This window comes from Nyctereutes procyonoides, unplaced genomic scaffold, assembly GCF_905146905.1.
Source record: "Nyctereutes procyonoides isolate TBG_1078 unplaced genomic scaffold, NYPRO_anot_genome, whole genome shotgun sequence".
NCBI classification, from domain to species: Eukaryota; Metazoa; Chordata; class Mammalia; order Carnivora; family Canidae; genus Nyctereutes; species Nyctereutes procyonoides.
In genome coordinates this window covers 12048386-12072786 of record NW_026575140.1, presented here as the reverse complement: position 1 = coordinate 12072786, position 24401 = coordinate 12048386, and the positions used below count along the sequence as shown (strand labels likewise).

The window sequence follows — 24401 nt, the reverse complement described above, 5'->3', positions numbered from 1 at the left end:
ACTTAATTTTCTAATCTTTCTCTCCTTGTTTCTAGCCTTTTCTCCTGGTGTTCTACTCTCTGAGAGCTTCTCAATTTTATTTTCCATTTCTTTTATCAAAATTTTATCTTCTGTGATTATATTTTTAACTTCTATGACCAAATTTTTTATTGCTCCTTTTAAAAAAATATCACTATTCTTGTTCATGGATGCAAATTCATCTTTTATTTTCTTGAGATTACTAATGATCATTTTGTTTTATTTTAAGCTTTCTTCTCACTGTATTGCCTTTGTTTCCTCCAAGCTCTCAATTTTATGTTTTCTGGTTTATTGCTTCTACATTACAGGTTTTCTTGATGCCTTAGTTAAGTACTTAAGAAGCACTAAAACTATTATGTGCTCAGGTAGCAGTCAGCCAAGGGCTACTAGATACTTTAGATGCCAAGCTATCAATTTATTTCTGCTTTCCTCGTGGCTGGTGAAACTTCCCAGAGAATATTCCAATCTGCTACCCATGTGATGAGTACTGAGGGAGAAGGGGCCTTTCAGGATGAAGACTCTCTGGTAGTCCTCTTAATTTCATAATGGTATCCTGCTCTCAGCAGTGCCTGAGAAGTCAGCAGCCAGTTTATTATTATTCTTTTTAAGGTAAACTGTCTTTGTGTCTTTGGCTGACTTTAATATCTAGTCTCTGGTCTTAAATAAGTTTTACTCTAATGTGCCTAGATGTGATTTTCTTTATATTTCTCTCACTTTACGTTCATAATGCTTTTGAATCTGGCTTGACATCACAGCCATGATCTCTTCTGCTCCATTCTCTTCTCTTCCTCTGGTACTCCAATAACTATACTCCCTGTGTGTATTTGTCTGTTTGACCAACTCTTCTACATTTTTCATCCTTTCATCACTCTTCCTATTCATTTTGGGTAGTTTCTTCTGACCTATCTCCCACTTCCACAATTCTCACTTCATCTGTATTTAATAAGCAGTTAAACCCATCTAGTGAGTCCCTAATTTCAATGTATTTTTCAGGCCTTGAGTTCCATTTGTTCTTTTCTATATTTTCCATAGTTCTACCAAAATTTTAAATCTTGCCTTTTAGTTCCTTGAACATATTAAGCATATCACAGTTTTCTATTCAGTATCTTACCTCCTTGTATGCCTGGTTGTTTTTAAATTAACTCTTGGACTTTGTATATAAAAACAGCAGATACACAAAATACTTTAAAGCTTAGAATAATGATTTCTTCCTTTGGTGAGAGTAATATATATTTGCTTCTGGAAAGATGTGGGGAGAACTAGCAATTCTAGATGTCCTTTATCCATGCAGAGATTAAAATGATTTGAAATGAGGGTCTGTACTAGATTACTTTTGTTCCCAGGGTATAGCTTTATCAGAGTCCTAAGCAAAAGTTTAAGAGTTTTACCAAGTCCAATCTTCTCCAATTTTTATCTCTCTAGGCAGTCCTGCTTCAAATTTTTAAAAGGTTTTATTTATTTGAGACAGAGAGAGAGAGAGAGAGAGAGAGAGAGAGTGTGTGTATGTGTGTGTGTGTGTGAGAGAGAGAGAGATCATGAACAGGGGGGAAGGGCAGAGGGAGAAGCAGACTCCCCACTGGGCAGGGAGCCCGATGCAGAACTTGATCCCAGGACCGTGGGATCATGACCTGAGCCAAAGGCAGATGTTTAACCAACTCAGCCAGCTAGGTGCCCTTTGATTTCAATTTTTATCTTCATAGGCCAGTGGGTTTTCTGAATGCTCTTTTCAGTTTTTCAACCTCTGTTGCGACTACATAGGGAAAACAAGTCACAAATGCTGAGCATATATTTCTTTTTTTTTCTTTTTGTTTGTCATTGGCTTTGTTGCTCTTAAACTCACAATTTTTCATGTTTTGCCCAGATTTTCTCCTTGTTCTTAGAGGAAAGTAATTTGGCATAATAGACTGAATAGTAAGGGCTTGGTCACTGATCTGCCAAGAGTTGTTAGAGGTCAAGTAATTTCCCTACCTCGTAATGTCCCCATTTGTGGGGGGAAAAGTCTGTATAAGAATTTTAAGGCCAGGTGAGTTTGGGTGCATGAGGGAGGCAGGTACAGGTAATTTTACATTGCTCTTAAGTAATATGTGCCAACAATCTTTTCAGGCTAGTAGGATGTATCTTTGAACAAAGACTGTAATGTTCTTTCTGAAAGTTACTGGCTTCTCAAAACTCAGTGAAAGGTGTCAGATTAAATACAAAGCTTGAAGATAATTAGTAAAAGGAAAGAGGACAGCTCTTGAGCACATAGACATTACTGACACAGATTCCAGGGAGCATCTACACAAATAAATGAATAAATAAGCTCCAAGGAGATAGAGAATCAGAAAACTATAGAACTTGAAATTTCTAAATAGTAACCTATTTTCCAATAAATTTCTTTTCTTTTATGTGGAAGAACACATATGCCTTCATTTATACAAATATTTTCTATTTTACAGGATGGCTTCACTGTCAAAAATTTAGAGAAACAAGTGAAGAGTGAGGGAAAAGGCAGCATTAGAGCTCCCATTTCAAAGAGCTCTGTACTATATGGATCAGTTAGTTTGAAACTTTAGGGCCTCTCCGTACCTTATTTATTTTTCTTTCTTATCTAAGAAAAAATTATAAAAGGTCTTAAGACATATATCATAAAGACTTAACTCTTTCCATAAGTCATTTCACCTAGATATTTTTGTCTGATAACATTAATCATCAAAGCTAGCATTTATTGAATGCCAAATGCTTATTTTTCACCAGGCACTTCCTAGATATATTCTCATGTTAATCTCCTAGATGCCATTATTACTTCCATTTAAAGGGAAGGAATCAGTCTTAGAAAGGCTAAATAACTTTCCCCGAGTTAGTGCATGTAGAGTTAGGACTTCATTCCAGACCTGCCTGACTACAACACCCTTACTCTTGATAGTGTGAAATGCTACTGCAACACTCATATACTAAAAAACTCTACGTTGAGTGACTACCAAGTTAGGCAACTGTGTATGACACATGACTATGCCTTCCCTCAGATAATGTTGCCTTTCCTCTGAGACACATCCCAATTTAATGTCCTAACATCCCGGAGAGGGATTTTTTTTCTCAAAATTATGAATCTGAATGCTGCATACAACAATTTAATGACAAATGACACTAAAAGAGACAAAGCACAAGTGCCATCCTACAGAGAGCTCGACCATGTCATATATGCCCCTCTAGTCTCTGTCTTTTTGCTTGTGATAGGGAAGAGGAAATGTGACTAAGAAAGAGTATGTTTAGGACACCTGGGTGGCTCAGTGGTTAAGCATCTGCCTATGGCTCAGGGCGTGATTCTGGAGTCCTGGGATCGAATCCCACAGTAGGCTCCCTGTGAGAAGCCTGCTTCTCCCTCTGCCTGTGTCTCTGCCTCTCTCTCTCTCTCTCTCTCTCTCTCTGTCTCAAATAAATAAATAAATAAATAAATAAATAAATAAATAAATATTTTTTAGAAAAGGAAGAGTATGATTTTCTTCCTGAAAAACATCATATAATCTTGACATATGTGTGTTGGGGATTTCATACCATTAATAAACTTTTACGCCATACTACTGATCGCATCTCTTCCTGTCTTTGTTCATTATATAAAAGTGTTTATTTCATTTCATACATACTGCTTCTCCCTCTGCCTGTGTCTCTGCCTCTCTCTCTCTCTCTCTCTCTCTCTGTCTCAAATAAATAAATAAATAAATAAATAAATAAATAAATAAATATTTTTTAGAAAAGGAAGAGTATGATTTTCTTCCTGAAAAACATCATATAATCTTGACATATGTGTGTTGGGGATTTCATACCATTAATAAACTTTTACGCCATACTACTGATCGCATCTCTTCCTGTCTTTGTTCATTATATAAAAGTGTTTATTTCATTTCAGCTTGTTATTGAATATGATTGTCTTCTCTCAGCACACAATCAGAATAAATCCTTTAGTTGATAATGACAATGATAGCCAACCCTTAAAAGTGATGTGAATTGGTACCTTAGTCAGTTAAGGCTGTTGTAACAGAATACCATAGACTGGGTGGTTTATAAACAACAGAAATGTATTTCTCTTGGTTCTGAAGAGTGGAAGTCTGAGATCAGAGTGTCAATATGGTCAGATTCTGGTGAGAGCCCTCCTCCAGGTTGCAGACAGCTCTTTTTCTCATTGTGTCCTCACATGATGGAAACAGTGACAGCTCTCTGGGGTCTCTTTTATGAGGGTGCCAATCTCATTCATGAGGACGCTATCTTCATGACCTAATTACTTCCCAAACCTTTCACCTACTCGTATCATATTTGGGGTTATGGTTTCAACATATGAATTCTGGAGGCTCATAAATGTTTAGTCCATACAGTTGAGTAGATGATGATGCTGGTGATATATTTTTACGGAGGAGGGGGCAGTCCTAGTGGCCCAGTGGTTTAGCACTGCCTTCAGCCCAGGGCATGATCCTGGAGACCCGGGATTGAGTCCCATGTCAGGCTCCCTGCACAGAGCCTGCCTGTGTCTCTGCCTCTCTCTCTCTCTCTCTCTCTGTGTGTGTCTCATGAATAAATAAGTTAAATCTTTAAAAAAAATTTATGGAGGAGGGAAGGTGGAATTTGAGGGAAAAAACTTACATCTGATCCATATAAAGGAAGTTTACCTTAATCTCCCTCTGTGGTGACAAGTATTAACTGTATACCTGAATAATAATTAATTAGAAAAAACAATTTGCTAAAGCTAATTAAAAGCTGGGACTGGCAGAATGAAGATAGAAAATCTTACAAAGCATGTAAGAAACTCATATATTTTTCTTTTATTTCCTAGATAGCCCTTTAATGGCTATTAAGGGAGAACAAGGGAACAAAACCTCCTCCTTTCATTTTGGCTTTAGCTTACATTCAAACTAATCATATTAAATCAGTAGAGCTGTTGTTCTAAATTCAGTGATGGTGCTGACCCATCATTATATTGAATTGATATAACATTGAATTGATAGCTTTCCTTTTTTCAGTGTGGTTTATAATCAGTACAAACTGCTGGAACCTGCCTTCTGAGTTTTCACACTTAGCTTTGCCAAAGTAAAAGAGTGAGAGTCAGGGTAAGACACTCACAGCTCTCTGTCAAGCACAATCCTCTCTTCTGTAAGTCTCTTGATATTATTGTCATTGATAACCTCTAGTCATTAAATATGCCCCTTGGAATGTCTTTCAGGAAAAGCACGAATGGCTAACACATAACACATTTATGTATTAAAGAAAGATACCCACCATGATAAACTAGAATGTTATTCTCTCATTTACCTATTCTTGTGAATTTGTCTTCTAGATTTTTCATACTTAAGGCAAAGATATAAAAACTTTGCTCCCTTATGCCAACTGAAGACAAAATTCATCACCTTTTGTAAAGACTCACTGATAGCATATGAAGCAATATAAAAATTAGTTAAGAAGACTGACTATAAATCAATGAGTTCAAGCTTTAAAACATGTCCTTCACTCTAACACACAGAAAAAAAAGAGATACAATTTTGAAACAAGGAAGAACCAGTCATAGTTATACTAAAAAACAAGATTAACACTGTATGGACCAGAAGAGGAACAGAAGCAATAAGAGGGTCCTGAAGCCACAGATATCCTGGGCTCTAGGCCTTAAAATCAGTAAAGGGAACTTGAGGGGGAAAAAATGAAAACCAAAAAGGTTCTGCAGGAAGTAAGGGATAGGGGCCAGGGTTCCCAGCCAAGAGAGCTTCCCGGCACTGAAAGAAGTCCAAAAACACTGTGATGTTCCCAAGGTAATAATCTACACACACTTGTGCCAGTGGTGGTGGTGAAGTACAGACTGTCATGTAGAAATGCCCATATCAAACCACTGTCAAGTATAATGACTTAGTCTGTGATTTTTTTCAATATCTTCATGGGAAAAAAATCTCAATACTTGATTCTGGGCTTGTGATAGTTGTTCAGGGTGACAGCAAATGAAGAAAATGTTAAACAGGGAAGCAAGACTATTGAGAGTGACAAAAAAAATATACCTCATGCCAGATTAATCTATCTTTTAAAATTCCAAATGCTAAAAAGGACAGCTACAAACAATCAGCTAATGAATTTATTCCCAAGCAATCTATAGACCTAAGAGAAATTGATTAGAAAATGTTTCTTAGATACTCAAAGAGGCAGGGTAGGATAATATAGGTAAAACAAAAATTATGAAACAAAACCAGATATGAATCAAGAATAGTGGCTATGAGTAATCAATTACAAATCTTGGAATTGAAAAATATAGTCACTGAAATTAAACTAAAAAATTAAATACACGAGATAAACTTTAAATTTGCCAAAATCAATGCCAGAATTTATAAACTGGAGCATACCACTGAGGAGGCAGCACAGAAAGATGAAGAGATGAAAAATATGGATGAGAAATAAAAATAGGTATATAGAACACTGGAACGTGTGTGTGTGTGCATGTGTGTGTGTATTTTTCTCAAAGTAAGAAATACAAGTACTGGCAAAGAAGAAACATTTGAGGATATAATGGCAAAAACTTTCCAGTATTTGGTCAAATCTTCTGATGCATTTAAAGAGAAATCTACAAAAATCAAGAATAAAAATACAGTCTTAAAAGTACCTTGTGAGAAAAAGAAATTATAAAGGAGCAATAATCTGACTAACAATGGAATTTTATCAGCAATGATTGATGCCAGAGATCAAGCTTCAAAGGAAAAAAAACCTGTCAAACAGAATTTCATACTTAGCTAAACTATCATGCAAGAGTGAAGGTGAAATCAAGATATAGACAAATATACATAAACTATGAGATCTCTATCTAGAACAGAATTCAGAAGTATATAATTTACCAAGAAGAAATATAAACCAAGAAGGAAGCAGAGAGATAAAAAAAAAATAAAGAAGAATAAAGAAATATCAGCAAACGATTTTGGTAACTAATGAGTAGCTAATTACTGACTGACAAAAATCAACAACTTTGTGGTAAAGAAGAGAAGATCCAACATTCTACACACTAATCAAAAAATTATGGAAGTGGGGAAAGGCCAAGGGATAAAAAAAGTGTGATGGAGTCCTTGTCTTACTCTTGAGAAGGACCAAGATTCTTTCATTATTGTTAGAGAAAAATTATTTATTTCTTAACAATGTGAATAGAGCTACTTAGTAAAATAAAATCAATAGCTTTCAAATGAGTATAGAAAAAAATGCCTGAAAGGTAATAGCGGCTGGAGTAGGACTTGGAGAAAATTGATCAATCAATACAAAGCAGAAAAAGAAATAGAGAATGAAAAACAAAAACAAAAACAAAAACAAACACAGCACAGTATATGGGAAATGATAGGACAGAAGTGAGCTCATCTACATCAATAATCATAAAACGTTTTAAGAGGTCTTGATATGGTAGTTGAATAATGAGCCTTCAAAGATGTCCATGGTTGGGCAGCCCCAGTGGCGCAGTGGTTTAGTGCCGCATGCAGCCTGGGGTGTGATCCTGGAGACCCGGATTGAGTCCCATGTCAGACTCCCTACATGGAGCCTGCTTCTCCCTCTGCCTGTGACTCTGCCTCTCTCTCTCTCTCTCTCTCTCTCTCTCTCTCTCTCTGAATAAATAAAAAATAAAATCTTTTTTTTTTTTTAAAGATGTCCATAGTCTAATCCCTGGCATCTGTGAACATGTTGCTTGACATGTCAAAGGGGACTTTCAGATTTGACTAAAGATTTTGAAATGAACAGATTATCCTGAGTTACTGGGATAGTGCTAATATAGTAACAGAAGTCCTTACATTAAAGAGGCAAGAGGGTCACAGTCAGAGATATAAGGATGGAAGCAGAAGTCATGGAGTAGGGAAGATGGTATACAGTTGGCTTTGAAGACGGAGGAAGGGCCCACAAGCCAATGAATGTAGGTGGCCTTCAAAAGCTATAAAAAGCAAGGAATTATATTCTTCTTCAGAGTTGCAAAATTATATAGCCTTACAGACACATTTTAGACTAATGTCCTCCAGAACTATAAGATAATAAATTTGTTACAACAGCAATAGGAAACTAATATACTTGACAATTAAAAGAGAGTTTATCATTAGATTTTTAAAAATCCAGTCACCTGCAACTTAAAAGAGATTTTAAGTTGACACACAAAACAAATTAACACACACATAAATCTGAAAATAAAGGAATGAAAAGACATACCAAGCAAATGATAACTAAAAGGAAGCTGATGTAGCAATATTACTATCCAAACAGACTTTAAATTAGAAAGCATATATAGGGATTAAAAAACACAAGATATTTAAAAAAGGAATAATATACCAAGGAGAAATATAAGTTATGAATTTATATGCACCTATTAATATAGCTTTGAAATGCATGAATAAAAAATTGACATAATTACAGGGAGAAATACAAAAATGGATGATTTTGATAAAATTCTATCAGAAAGTGTTATACAAATAATTAGTAAGGCTGTAAAAGATTTAAACTATATAATCAATAAGCTTGATCTAGCACAAACACATAGATAATCTGTCACACTCAATCACTAGAGGGTCTATATTCTTTTTTAAGATTGTGTGAAATATTTATAAAAACCAACTGTAGGGCAGCCTGGGTGGCTCAGCGGTTTAGTGCTGCCTTCAGCCCAGGGTGTGATCCTGGAGACCCGAGATTGAGTCCCATGTCAGGCTCCCTGCATGGAGCCTGCTTCTCCCTCTGCCTGTGTCTCTGCCTCTGTGTGTGTGTGTGTGTGTCTCTCATAAATAAATAAATAAATAAATAAATAAATAAATAAATAAATAAAATCTTAAAAAAAACAACTGTAATTATGTCTCCCAAAACACAAATTCAAAGGCTATATGTCATGCAAACCATGTGTTTCAACTTCATCATAGTTAAAAGTTATCTATTAAAACTCTATAAAAAAGGGAAATGTAAAGAATTAAAAATATATAACCATATATAACTCACATATTAAAAAGGAAATCACAGTAAAGTTTACCAAATATTTATTTTTTAAAAGTATTACAAATAAAAATGACTGTTATGGGGATCCCTGGGTGGCTCAGTGGTTTGGCGCCTGCCTTTGGCCCAGGGCGCGATCCTGGAGACCCAGGATCGAATCCCACATCGGGCTCCCGGTGCATGGAGCCTGCTTCTTCCTCTGCCTATGTCTCTGCCTCTCTCTCTTTCTCTCTCTGTGACTATCATAAATAAATAAAAATTTAAAAAAATGACTGTTATGGGGGGGATCCCTGGGTGGCTCAGCAGTTTAGTGCCTGCCTTTGGCCCAGGGCGCAATCCTGGAGTCTCGGGATCGAGTCCCGCGTGGGGCTCCCAGCGTGGAGCCTGCTTCTCCCTCCTCCTGTGTCTCTGCCTCTCTCTCTATGTCTAAATAAATAAATAAATCTTAAAAAAATGACTGTTATGGAGCTAAAATGTTGCATAACAAGAATATCTGTAAGCTTTAAAAGCATGATTAAACTAAGATGTAAAATATTGCTTAAAAAATAAAAAAATATTGCTTAAAAATATTGCTAAACATTCCAATTAAGGTTTCTTGAAAAAGAACAAAAGAATTGTAAAGAATGTAGGAAAAAATGATAAAACTAAGAGTAGAAATTAGTATATGAATATTTTAAAATCATATGAAAATATTTGGAATGATTTTGTGCCAATACATTTGCACTTGGATAAAATGAAAAATTTCTAGAAAAAATTAAATCTAACTAATCTTTATAGAAAATGAATAAAAAAAAAAGAATCGTTAGGGGTGTCTGAGTGGCTCAGTCAGTTAAGTGCCTGTCTTTGGCTAAGGTCATAATTCCAGGGTCTTGGGATCAAGCCCCACAACTTTGTGGTCAACTCATCTTCAACAAAGCAGAAAATAATATCCACTGCCAAAAAAACAGCCTCTTCAATAAATGGTGCTGGGAAAATTGGACAGCCACTTGCAGAAGAATGAAACTGGAGCATTCTCTTATACCATACACAATAGTAAACTCAAAATGGTTGAAAGATCTAAATGTGAGACAAGAATCCATCACAATCCTAGAGGAGAACACAGGCAACAACCTTTTTGAACTTGGCCACAGCAACTTCTTGCAAGACACATCTATAAAGGCAAAGGAAACAAAAGCAAAAACAAACTATTGGGACTTCATCAAGATAAAAAGCTTCCGCACAGAAAGGAAACAGTCAACAAAACTAAAAGACACCTTACAGAATGGGAGAAGATATTTGCAAATGACATGCCAGTTAAAGGGATAATATCCAAGATCTATAAAGAACTTATCAAACTCAACACCCAAGAAACAAACAATCCAGTCATGAAATGGGCAGAAGACATGAACAGACATTTCTCCAAAGAAGACCTACACGTAGTCAACAAGTACATGAAAATAATGCTCCACATCACTTGCCATCAGGGAAATACAAATCAAAACCACAATGAGATACCACTTTGCACCAGAGAGAATGGTTAAAATTAACAAGACAGGAAACAACAAATGTTGGTGAAGATGTGGAGAAAGGGGAACCCTGGGACTCCTGGGTGGGTCAGCAGTTGAGTGTCTGTCTTTGGCTCAGGATATGATCCCAGGGTACTAGGATCAAGTCTCGCATCAGGCTCCCAGTGAGGAGCCTGCTTCTCCCTCTGCCTATGTCTCTGTCTCTCATGAATAAATAAAGAAAATCTTAAGAAAAGAAAAGAAAAGAAAAGAAAAGAAAAGAAAAGAAAAGAAAGAAAGAAAGAAAGAAAGAAAGAAAGAAAGAAAGAAAGAAAGAACCCTCTTGCACTGTTGGTGGGAATGCAAGCTGGTTCAGCCACTCTGGAAAACAATGTGGAGGTTCCTCAAGAAGTTGAAAATAGAGCTACCCTATGACCCAGCAATGACACTACTCGGTATATACCCCAAAGATACAGACATAGTGAAATGACAGGACACCTGCACCCCAATGTTCATAGCAGCAATGTCTACAATAGCCAAACTGTAGAAGGAGCCATGATGTCCTTTGACAGATGAATGGATAAAAAAAGATGTGGTATACATATTCAATGGACTATTACTCAGCCATCAGATAGGATGATTATTTACTATTTACTTCAACGTGGATGGAACCGGAGGGTATTATGCTGAGTGAAATAAGTCAGTTGGAGAAAGACAATCATCATATGGTTTCAATCATATGTGGAATATAAGAAATAGTGAAAGGGACCATAAAGAAAAGGAGGGAAACTGAGTGGGGAAAAATTTGAGAGGAAGACAAACCATGAGAGACTCCTAATTCTGGGAAACAAAGTGTTTGCAGAAGGGGAGGTGGGTGGGGGTTTGGGTGACTAGGTGACAGGCATTAAGGAGGGCACTTGATGGGATGAGCACTGGGTGTTATACTATATGTTGGCAAATTGAATTTAAATAAAATATTTAAAAAATGAAAAAAAATATTTAAAAAATGCTTTAGTGCCAGCTGCATCCCAAGATGTCACTGACATCTGGAAGCAACTTCTCAAGCTAATGGTTTCCCTAGGTCGAATGGATTCTAGATGTTTCCAAACAAGTGCTGGGCAAAGCACTTTCTCTGCCTAGTGAGGGAAGACATCTATCTTCCAGCCTGGTGCTGAGGTCCTAGGGTCCAGAGGACTACTGTATTCTTGCCTTATTTCTGCTGTCACCCAGAGAGAAGGCAGGAGTGCTATGTGTACAAGTAGAGCCCACACACTCTTGCCAAAATGGCCTTTCTCAGCTCTGCTCTTACATTTTGATATTTTTAACCCTCCAAACTGGAGGTGACTTACTCTAGTGTTTTGAGTCCTTCAGTTTAAATCCAAATAAATCAGGCACAGGGAACCTTTAGGGTAGGCGGGTATTTCAGGCATTCCAAAGCAAAGAACTTACTGCTCAAGGTCACAGAACACCTTGCTTTTACTAATAAAAAAAAAAAAAAAAATTTTTTTTTTTTTTTTTACACTCAGGACATGTTAAGCTTTGCTGAAACAAACAAACAAAAATTATCTTCACTGTTTCTTCACTCTGTATTATACTAACAAGATTCAGGGGTTTTAACCATTTTTTTTTTTTGTACAGCATTTATTTCTGAGAAATTCAAAATCACTCTAAGTGTCATGTATCTTCCCAACAGCACGGTGAAGGTGGGCTTCCAGCTTCCCATCTCCTGACCCTCCAGCTGATAACAAACACGCATCTCTAGCCAAGCAAGGGAGAATCTAATCACAGTGGTTGCTGTGATGTGCAGGCCATGCACAAGGTTGAGTGTGACACACGGCTGACAATGGGCGCTGCATCTGGGAAGGTTGACATTTATGGACAGCCAAAAGAGGAGAGAGGATGAAACCTCCTGTCAGGGCACCCAGCAGGAAAAGAGAACTTCCATATATGAATTCTTAGTAATCATAGAAGAAGCAAAGAACATGCCGTTGCCCTGCTTATTTCTGAGTGAGAAATTAAATGCCACAAATATGTGACCATCGCTAACCTGGGTACTGAGCTCTAGGCTCAGTTAGGGGAAAAAAAACAACTATTATTTGAAACTTTTCCCTAATGTCTGGTAATCTCTGTGAGAATGAGTTGGCAGGTTCAGCACTGTACATCAATTTGAAATTTAGTAAATGGTATTTCTATTTCATCCCACTGTAGTTAATTTCCAAGTTAGTGTCATTCAATTCCTATAATATTAACATATATAGCATTTATTTACCAGGATATGCATCAAAAATCCAGCTGAAATATGAAAGGAGTTTACTTTTCACCCATGAGAATTACAGTTGAAACTACTTTTATGCTGGAAGGACAATCAACTCAACAAACATCAGTTTTTCAAGAGAGGATTTGCGGGGAAAAAAAACTATATACAATGGATTGCTTATATCACCCATTTGGCTGTTTGGAACTGGAGCTTGCAGATTTAAGATGATACTAAAGAATCAAAAGATGGCATCATGAAACCTTTGTGGAAAAGAAAAAGTCCCATTTTAATAACCAGCTAGGTCACTCAATATATAAACTATATTATTCAAAATCAATAGATCCTTGGTGTTGCTTTCTGGTTTTTAACATGTATCAAAAAGGTGTCATAAAAAGTGAAATCTAGAGCTATCTGAGAATGAACCAGCTGGCGGTTGCTATCTTGGTACTTAAGTGTTCCTGTGGTTTCTGCCAATCTCCTCCTCTGTAATTCACTAGGGCTCTCCAGGGCCACCTCTCATCATCCTCAACAACTTGGTTGCCTCTCTGCCTCCTCCACTGTGAACTCTGCACACACAAAACTGGACCGGAAGCAATACTTCCTAGGCAATCCCCCTTGCTTTCCACCAAACACATCAACTAACTCATTGGATAAAGACTAGCCAAGGGGTCTTTTCTGTAGGATTTTTTTTTATTTACTTATGATAGTCACAGAGAGAGAGAGAGAGAGAGAGGCAGAGACACAGGCAGAGGGAGAAGCAGGCCCCATGCACCGGGAGCCCGACGTGGGATTTGATCCCGGGTCTCCAGGATCGTGCCCTGGGCCAAAGGCAGGCGCCAAACCGCTGTGCCACCCAGGGATCCCTCTGTAGGATTTTTCTTTAAATATTATCAAACATTATTCTCCACATGAGATCCACAAGGTGCTGGGTTAAGGGTGGGGTAGTGTCTGAGCCTCATGCTAAACAGAGCCATGACTGTACTGGAAAAGGCCGCCTTTATAAAGACTAATAATAAATGATAATAAAAAAGATTAATAGTAGTGATAAATCAAAGCTAACTGTGACCAATGACTCCAAGGAGCTGCCACAGGTCAGTGGAAAACCATGATCCTGTTCCTTCTAATTAGTGACTTTTAGAGAATTAATAATTGATTTTTCAGAAATATCTGACAAATGCTGAAACCAAATGTTAGTGTTCAAATATCAATAATTGGGGATAGGAGGAGGACTATACTATTGAAAATTTTATATTTAAACTTAGAAACCTTTTTCTAAAATCAAAAATATTTTCAATTGTGGGATGTAAAATTTCTAAATTGTGTAAAAATTGGTATTATCTCTGCTAAAAAATTAGCTCATAGAAGACTAGCAGAGAGTGAAATAAGTCAATTGGAGAAGGACAAACATTATATGGTCTCATTCATTTGGGGAATATAAAAAATAGTGAAAGGGAATAAAGGGGAAAGGATAAAAAATGAGTGGGAAATATCAGAAAGGGAGACAGAACATGAAAGACTCCTAACTCTGGGAAATGAACTAGGGGTGGTGGAAGTGGAGGTGGGTGGGGGGTGGGGGTGCCTGGGTGACGGGCACTGAGGTGGGCACTTGACGGGATGAGCACTGGGTGTTATTCTATATGTTGGCAAATTGAACACCAATAAAAAATAAATTTATAATAAAAAAAGAAGACTAGCAGATCTAAATATCATTATAAAATACATAGACATAAGACAGACTCATTTCTAGAATTATTATATATCTATTTTGTATTAATCTTTGTTTTGCTGTTTAATTTCTACTTTTGGCAAATACTATCTTGCTGTATTTCATACATCTCCTAAAAAACTACATTAAAATGTTGCTAAAAAGATGATAGAATAAAACTAGAATAAGCATACCAACATATTTGTGGCCAAAAGGGTTCAAATTAAATATAAAAAGGCATTTTCAGTTACAGAGACATTTAAAAGGTATTTTCTGGAGGTGGGGGGCTGGGCTTAGGTATACTTCAGTAAGAAGATCTTTGAAGCATCTTCTCAAAATTATATTTGCTTTTTTACCAAACTATATGCTTATTGTGTTGCTTAGTCAACAGAAGGATTATAAGAAAGGGGAACTAGGGATGAGAATGGCATAGTTTAATGCAGTCAAATCATATAAATCTCTACTTTTGGGGATCATTCTCAAAGGAATTTTGTAAAAACAGGACCACACCACTGCCTATAAGGTATAGGCAAAGCAGTATTTTTATCACATGATGGTCCTGCCATCTACTCACCATGCGTGCCTGAAACAATGCAGGGATGAAGGACTGGTTAGATAGGTTGAGAATCCTTGAGGAGTCCTTTAGGACATAGATATTGCCAAAATCAACTTGAGTGGGATGTACATAGATAACTGGGCCTTCTCCAATGCTCCTTAGGTGACATACCTGTGTTCCACGCAAGAGAAAGAAGAGAAGAATAGCTGAAAATGGCAGGGCTTGAAGATTGCTTGAAACAAGCTTCTGGCCACCCCTTTTATAAAGAGAAGGGGCATTAAAGTGTGCTTATGAGAACTGTCATTCCTTCTCTCTGTCCTCTGGTCAGAGGGATACAGAGATGGCCCGTGAATCCAACCTGGAATTCCTCCCCAAAAGGGATGATTGGCTTCCCTGTTCAACCCGAGCCGTACATTGCGAGGAAATCTGAATACTGATCCTCTGCATGCCACCGAGCACTCCAGCCTCAAAAACCCTCAGTGTGGGGGTAAGGACAGGCACTTCCAAGTCAGAAGTGGCTGGATTGAGTCCCACCCTGTTTCTTTACTAGGAACACAATGGTGCTGTGCACTATGCAGTTTGGGGACTGAAATCCACCTTGTTCTTCTTCCCAGCCCTGTGCCTCCATGTAGGCATTGCATCTGCCTGAGGCAGGGGGCACTTCAGCAAGTGACCTTCTCATGGGCAGCATCTGTGCAGGGCAGATACCTGGACTGGTGGCACCTTTTGAGTTGGCCTGCCTTTGTGATGCTGCTTTCTAAGTCAGGTGGCTTATCTATGGCACCATACATGGAAGAGATAAAAGCAAAACCCTGGTTTATTCTACTCTCTAAGTATTCAGAACCACTTCAAACAAATACATGCCCACATCACTCAGCTCCCAAGTAAACCAAATGTCTAGGGACTCATAGCCTGTTGGGCAACTTCCTTCAAGATTCAAGATTCATCCTTTGATTCAGCTCAGGCAGTGGATAGCTTTCCACGTCTCCCTCTTCCCACACTTGGAGAGAGGCTACTTCCCCTCACAGCTTTAGTAGGTTAATTTGGGCTATGATTCCAGTCAAAGTAGGCTATGATCCAGTGAGAAGTCACTGAAATCACTCTCAGAGCCCATATGCAGCAAGTGAATGATACTCAGATTTGCACCAAACAACTGAGGAGGATGTTACACACACAGATATGCTCTCCCGCAGAGGTTCTAGAAGGGGGACTGGCCCCCTCTGTGCATGTATGAGAAACTCCTGATAGGAGTTTAAGAACAGATGCTATTGATAAAGTAGATGTGGTGCATATATGTAATGGGATATTACTCAGCCATCAAAAAGAATGAAATGTTGCCATTTGTAACAATGTGGATGGATCTAGAGAGTATAATACTAAGTGAAATAAGTCAGAAAAAGACAAACACCATATGATCTCATGCATATATGGAAGAGACTCTACTATATAGAATAAATGGATGGTTACCAAAGGGGAGGTGGTTGGAAGGATGGGGGAAATAGGTGATGGGGATCAAGAGTACACTTATCTTGCTAAGTACTGAGTAATATATAGACTTGTTGAATAACTATATTGTACACTGGAAATTAACATAACACTGTTAGCTATGCTGGAATTAAGTTTTTCTAAAATTTAAAAATAAGATTTAAATGTAAAAAATTTACAAATTAAAAATGTTTTAAATTAAAAAGGACAGATGTTATAAAACACCACTACTTTTAGATGGATCTGAAGATAGATTCCTTTGGTAACACAGCACTAGTATTCTACTATTGTAGAGTGAAAATGTAAAACCAGAAAATATGCAAATATGGAGTATGCAAGGAGTACAGCAATTTTAGCTATAATTCAGAAAATTGGCTCTCACCATAGGGGGGTCTGGACTCCCAAAGATCGAGATGTAAACTGTGGATCTATATTCCCCAGTGACCTGGGTCTCCAGGGCCAGAGGTATGTGAGCGGTGCTGCGGGGAGGGATGACTCCACAGGGCATAGGACTGGTGAGTAACACAGCAGGCGAGTCTTCATGCACCTGGTGGGAGAGACAAGCCGGATGGATAAGCAAACCCCTGGCAGGGTATGGATTAAACAGCATATTCGATTATTTGGAAACAAGTGTCATCCCGAGTCCATGGAGATTCTTTAAGAGTGTATCACCATTCAGGCAAGTAAAGGGGCATCAGCACCTCATCTCTGCTAAGGGGAAGTGGGGGTGTGCATAAGGCCTCAAACCAAAGTGCACAAACCCAGAAAGATGCAGAAATTATCCACAATTAGTGGATAATGTGAATTAGTCCATGGGCCAAATTCCTTGGCCTGGCCTTCCACACCTTCAAGCTTTATCCCCTACCACCTCGTCCCTTTGTGTTTCTATCAACAGAGGCTCTGGGTATTTCCTGAGCTCAGGATACTGCTTTTTACTTCCAACACTCTGCACTATGTTACTCTTTCCGGAATGGCCTCTCCCTTCAATTGACCTGCACATCCATCCTGAATACCCACAGGTACCCCTAGGGGTCTAGAGCCAGGGCTTTTCCTCTGTCCCCAGGGGGCATCCTGCAGTCCTCTTCCACAGTGTGTACTATCTATGTGTCCATCTGTTCTATGGACTGTCAACTCCCTAGGGCATGACCTGACCCTCTCCTCAATACATACCCATTTCTTGGCCCAAAAATATATGCTCAGTACATATTTTTTAAATGGCAAAATAGGGAGATGAATGAATATTAACCAGCGTTTACCACTGTAGGTTCTTCAAAATGCTGCTCTGTAGCAAATTACTAGTTTTCTTTTAAAGATTTATTTTATTTATTTTTAAAGAGATTTTATTTATTTATTTATGAAAGACACACAGAGAGAGGCAGAGATATAGGCAGAGGGAGAGGCAGACTCCCTATGGAGAGCCTGATGCAGGGCTCGATCCCAGGAACCCGGGATCATGACCTTAGCTGAAGGCAGACACTCAACCACTGAGCCACCCAGGGGCCCCAAGATTTATTTATTTTATTTGAGAGAGAGGGGGGGGGGAGAGAGAGAGAGAGAGAGAGAGAGAGAAAGAGAGAGAATACAAGCAGAGGAAGGGCAGAGAATCCCAAGCAGACTCCTTGCTGAGCATGAAGCCTGACACAGGGCTTGATCCCAGGACTCTGAGATCATGACCTGAGCTGAAATCAAGAGTTGGGCACTTAACCGACTGAGCCACCCAGGCACTCCACTAGCTTTTCTGAAAAACAGCAATAAGTAAAACTTTAAAAATCCTATGGCCAAATAAGTTTGGGTGATTCTGGGAAACCTCAGCTCCTGGAAAGACAGAGTATATAGAGCATACAAATTTCACCTGTCCAGAGACACCCCCACCCCCCGCCCCAGTCTTTGTACTGCGCTGGCCTAGCCTAATCTCAGTGTGTCAACATGGCAGTGCTCTGTCTGGCCTTATTGGAGCACAGACCAAAAGGGAAAATTGGCAATAATGATTCTGTCTTTATCTAATATTTTTGTATTTTGATTTAATTTTGCATTCATGGGATCCCTGGGTGGCGCAGTGGTTTGGCGCCTGCCTTTGGCCCAGGGCGCGATCCTGGAGACCCGGGATCGAATCCCACGTCGGGCTCCCGGTGCATGGAGCCTGCTTCTCCCTCTGCCTGTGTCTCTGCCTCTCTCTCTCTCTCACTGTGTGCCTATCATAAATAAATAAAAATTTAAAAAAAATATTTAATTTTGCATTCATTTTAATTTCTTAAAATGTGACAGAAAACACAATTCATCTTGATTACTGAGTTTTTTGGCTCCCCCACTAAATTATGTGCTCAAAGCAAGTGTCTCACCATTCTTCCACAGGTACCCAGCTGTGTAGAAAAAGTTCCTTCATCACCACAGAGGCAGGCTCTGCTGGGTTCTTGAGATGATCTTGTGCTACTCAAGGCTAGCCTGTTCCAATGATGCTGCCAATCATCTAAAAGTTGGAAAAGTTGTCTCCTGTCAACCCAGCCCTTGGTTTCTGATTTTGTCTCAGGGAAGCCCATAGAATAATTCTAATTTCCTCTTTTATGTAGTAGCCCTTCAACTAGTGAAAGGTGGCAATTTCATCCTAGCTAAGTCTTTTCTGTTCCTGATTAAACACTGTGCTTCTCCTATAACTTGGATTTCCAGATAATGTCAATTGCCATTCCGGTTACTCCACACACGATTTTTTTTCATGTTTCCACTAAAAAACATGATGTCAAGATCTGAAGACAAAATTTGGCACTGCCTTTAGCTGACCACTGTGTTTCTCTGATGCAGCCTAACCTGCCTTGATTCCATAGTCTCCATACTTGTCCTGAACTCATTTTGAACCTGTTAGTCAAGTAAAAACTCCATAAAAAATAAATAAATAAAAATAAAAGCCCCATTTGATTTTTTTCATGAATTTTTATTAGAGTACTGTCCTTACATAGTAATAGGGTTTTATTTATTTTTAAAACATTTTCTTTTTTTATTATTTTTTTTAATTTTTATTTATTTATGACAGTCACAGAGAGAGAGAGAGAGAGAGAGAGAGAGAGAGGCAGAGACATAGGCAGAGGGAGAAGCAGGCTCCATGCACCGGGAGCCCAACGTGGGATTCGATCCTGGATCTACAGGATCGCGCCCTGGGCCAAAGGCAGGCGCTAAACCACTGCACCACCCAGGGATCCCCAGTAATATGGTTTTAAATACAAATCCATTCTTGTAAATTGCATCCCATTAGTAACCTTCCATTACTTTGGTCTGTACAGATTTTTTGAATCTTTAATCCACATGTTTTTAATTGCTTAGTGTCCCACTTAGCTAGGTGTAGCAGTATGTGGACAGATCTATTTCATAAAACATTAGAAGACAAGTTCTCTTTTTCTTCTTTTTGTAGTATTTCTAGACTTCTAGTTGAACAAGTCCATTTATAAATATTGCATTACCATAACTTAGTGACGCTGTTCAAGTCACAGTCATGGCCATAAATGGAAACTCCTAGCTCTGCCTCATTTCCCAGGAATGATTATCTCATAGGCAATTATTTGCAGGTGCAACTTCTGCATGTTGGCTTAATTGACCCTTTCCTTTCTTTATCAAAGGCAATTTCCCTGGAAAATTAATAACTGTTTACACCTGTAGTTGCACAATCATGGAGGTGGAAATCCAGCTGTGGCTTTACGACTCCATGCCCAGATTATCCCAGGGTTAAAAAAATCAGAATTACAGAGGTCATGTGTTCAGAAATATGGTTCCTTGGAAGGATTTCTCTTTCTCATCGAGAAAATCCAACTGAAGAAAAAGCAACACTGGAAAAGGATAATATACTCACCTGAGGCAGGACCTCATAGCATCCTGGGAGATCATCATGATTGACAAGCTGGACCGTTTTCTTATAAGGGTACTTGAGGAAGCAGTGCCCAAAGTCCACCTCTGTGTTAACCATGTGGAGGTTAGGTACAATACACCTGCTCAAAGGAAGGAGCCCATTAAAGAATTCAAAAGGACAGAAAGCTTGTTTACATACGGAGAACACAGAGTCCCAAGTTAAATTCATTTGTCACTGTCACAAAGTTTTTCTCTAACAACTACATTAATCATTTTCAAATCTTCTCTCCTGTCATCCCCATTCCTTCGCCCCCAGTCATCACTTTTTAATCAAAAAAAGGGCTAGAAGCAGGACTCCTTATACAGCAGTCTTCCATGGGTAATGAGTAACATTTCCATTGTTTTTCATATTTGGCCTTCTTTTGCCAAGGGGCCCCCACAGTGCAAGTTCCTTAGGTTAGTGGATTTGTTTCCAAGTTAAATAGGACCAACACCACCCGCATGGGGTCCTAATGAGCTGTGACACTTTGAACCAGTCACAGTCCCGCAAGGACTAGCTACCAGTTTGTACCACCTAAATTACGGTAATAATTCTAACTCCTGTGCAGAACAGCTGTCTTGGATCAGTAGGCTCCTCGGCCCAGGACTGGCACTGACAGTGGTGCTCAATGCAAAGGTGGCTATGGTAGGGGAAGGAAGGTTGCTGAAGCCCTGTGTGTGCGGTTGGGTTTTATTTTGTGCCTGAATCTCAAAGTCTGCCCTGCCTTGCTGCACTGTGACAATACAATGCCACGGTGAGGAGTACTGGCGTCTGAATCAGGGCCAGGCTCAAATGCTGACCTTAACAAGGACAAGCCTGAGCAAGTTGCTTTCCCTTCCTGAGTCCCATTTTGCTCAGAGGTAAAATGAAGGTAATTCTAGGGACTGATATTAGCATAATGAACTCTAAGAGTATTGTGGGAAATATGGAGGTGGGTGGGTGATGAGAATGAATAGCACAGCACAGTGCCCATAGCACTGAGCAAGAGCTCAGTCAGTGAGAGATGATTAACCTGTGGTAGAGGGCACAGCAAGCTGTCACTGCTGGCTCTCTGAAAGTTCTAAAAGCAATTCTTTTGTTGAGGGTCTTCAAGCAGTTTCTACAGATTACACCAAAAATGATGACATGAAAGAGAGTCTTGTTAACCCAAAGTTTGAGTTTTAGCATGGGATGGGTGTTCATTTTCAGCTAGAATGGAGTTGCCAGTTGACCTGATGACTTTCATAAAGCTAATCATTTACTACCTGAAATACTGTGGCTGATAGGACTTACAGTATTTGACTTGGGTCACAGAAAAAAACATGGTAGGAAACTCATAGCTGCTTAAGACCCTTTTTTTAAAAAAAAATTCAGTTTCCTACTGATACCTGCAGGGAAAGGGGGCTCCGAGGGGGAAAGTGTCAGAATAAATCTAACCAGAAAAGAAATGAAATGCAAGACTAGACAAAAAGGTAAATCTGGGAATAGAAAGGACTAGATGAAAGTTTTTGCTGTTTTTTTTAAGCTTTTATTATTCATTCATGAGAGGAGAGAGAGAGAGAGAGAGAGAGAGGCAGAGACACAGGCAGAGGGAGAAGCAGGCTCCATGCAGGGAGCCCGATGTGGGACTCAATCCCGGGACTCCAGGATCACGCCCTGTGCCAAAGGCGGGCGCTCAATCACTGAGCCATCCAGGGATCCCCCAAAAGCACCATTATTCTTAATGCTGCAAAACGCACACATCCCTTCTCTTATCTCCACCAAAGATGCAGTTTGCTGTTTTAAAGCTTTGTCATTTGAATATCAGATCCAACTTCGCTTCCCAGGAAAGCAGAACAAGTGCCGTGGGAACCGAATGCAGGTATGCTGCCTCTTGGAGAGGCAGCCCATATTGGCAGCTCAGGGGAGACTCAGGAAGATAGAAAGTAGGTGAGCATGATACCTGGCTGTAATTAGGAGTGCCAGCACTTCTTCCCCAATGCCCTCCACGTCCACCACCAGGGCCAGCTCATATTTCTGCACAGTGTTGGAGCATAAGGTCACCTGGGAAGAAAAAGGTGAAAAGCCGCTCTTCTACAAGGCCAGCCCTCCCCCTGCACAGGGGAGAAAGGAGCAGGGGAGGACCACACTGATGAGGACAACTTCTAAGTACTCTAGTAGGAGATGTACGGCATTTTACATTTTTAGTGGGACAAGTTACATTTTGGGGTCAGGGTGTGCTGAGGTTTTTCAAAGGCCAGGTTAGAAAACAAATGGCTTTAGTTACAATAGGTTTGCTCATTTCTGAGAAGACTGTATAAAAGAAGTCATATACCTGCATAATGGGAAAAAATGACTCCGAAGGATGAGCTGTATCAAACAACTATAATTACTCAATTTACATTGTTCTCTATGCCTGTAGGCTATATCAATTATGAAAATTCAATAAACCAAAAAAACACAATAGGTAAATTTCTCTTAAAGCAAAATAAATGAACATAACCATGTCAGTTCTAGAAAGTGGCATAAGGAATCAACTAGTCTTCTCTAAAAAAAAAAAAAAAAATTCAAAATCTGTCTCCCCCCTCCCCTTGCCCTCTATACTCATTAGTGGAGCAGAAAGCAGGAAGCTCCGAGTAAAGGTCTATTCAAGGACAATATGTGCCCAGTGTATATATTTTACTCTGTGTTTTTTATTCATTATTGTGAAATTTTATATTCAAGCTGTTGAAGTGTCGTCACAATTTTTAATTGCTTGAAGATGATTTGTAGTGGCAGAGATACCTATAAGGAAAGAGAACAGCTTCTGGCATAGGTGAAAGCTTTTCTATCTATAAATTATGTATGAAGGACTAATTAAACTTTTTTTCTTGGTTGCAGAGGGAAACATTGGATGCAAATTCGAGTCTATACAGACATGGCTGAAGTTTAGTTCAGGAGCGCAAAAACTGAAGCTTGCAGGATGCTTTTCCAAATATAAAGAGGGAATGAAGATGGAGCCATTGATTTGGAAAGAAAACTTGTCAGATTTGGAGAGAAGTAGCTGCCCCAACACGCAGAGATGCTCCGAGTTAGGAAGCCCTGTTTATATCTCTGAGCTATGGTTAGAAGGGAGAACGAGTGGCTCTGGCAGAAGGCTGCTAGATGAATGCTATGTCTTCTAAAATCTTCCTGTGCCACGTGCAAGAGCAAAAAGGAAAGGTAGGCAATGTGTAGGTTGAGCACTAAGTAAAAAATAAAATTATTTGCAACAGCACTTCTTCCTGGGAAAGTCACAGTTAGCAACTGCTATGATCTGAATGGTTGTGTCCTCGCCCCCCATCCCCTCCCACCAAATTCATAAGTCAAAATTCTAACCCCCAGTATGGTGGTAATTAGGAGGTGGGGACACTGGGGGGTGGTGATTAGGTCACGAGGGTGGGGCCCTCATGAGCAGGATTAGTGCCCTTATAAAAAAGACCCCGCAGAGCTCCCCAGCTCCTCCCACCATGCAAGGACACAGGTCGGCAGTCTGCAATCTGCAATCGGGAAGATGCTCCTCACCAGAACCCTACCATTCTGGCACCCTGATCTCAGACTTCCAGTCCCCAAACTGTGAGAGATAAATTTCTGTTGTTTATAAGCCACCCAATCTCAAGTATTTATAACAATTAAAAATAGCAACCCAAATGGACTAAGACCACAACTCTGAGCAGTTATAACAATAATATGACATAAACCTCATTAAGTCCATGGAGAAGCCCTTGGAAGAGCCAAAAACTCCCAGAAAAGATTGAGGATGAGTGGATTCAGGTGAGCTATTATAAAACACTTAAAACAAATGTGGGGGATAAAACCACAGCTGAATTAAATATTCAAAGATAATGACTAAAGAGAAAATTACCAACCTTAGCTATGGGAATCTTATTTTGTCTTTCCCAGAAAAGATAAAATCACTTCAATTTAGCAGCCTTCAATAATGCTAAACCTGACTATTTGGAGAAGCAAAAGTAAGTGAGGGAGGACGGTAAAACCTTTCCCCGTTAGCTGTGAAATAATTCTGCTAGTGGCCATAATCAGAGTATCACACTGAGTGTCTAAATATAAAGCACTGTTAGGAATATCACATCTACATTCACCATGAA

The 24401-nt window shown here is 39.1% G+C and overlaps 1 protein-coding gene across 1 annotated transcript in view; it reads right to left on the bottom strand.

The window, feature by feature from the left end:
• Positions 1-24401, bottom strand: part of HYDIN (HYDIN axonemal central pair apparatus protein) — a 362906-nt gene that overhangs the window by 178168 nt on the left and 160337 nt on the right. The window contains exons 15-18 of the mRNA XM_055304626.1: positions 22241-22341; positions 20284-20419; positions 16831-16995; positions 14982-15134 (exon numbers count right to left, since the gene is read on the bottom strand). Of these exons, the coding sequence (XP_055160601.1) occupies positions 14982-15134; positions 16831-16995; positions 20284-20419; positions 22241-22341 (555 nt within the window). The remainder of the gene's footprint in view (positions 1-14981; positions 15135-16830; positions 16996-20283; positions 20420-22240; positions 22342-24401) is intronic.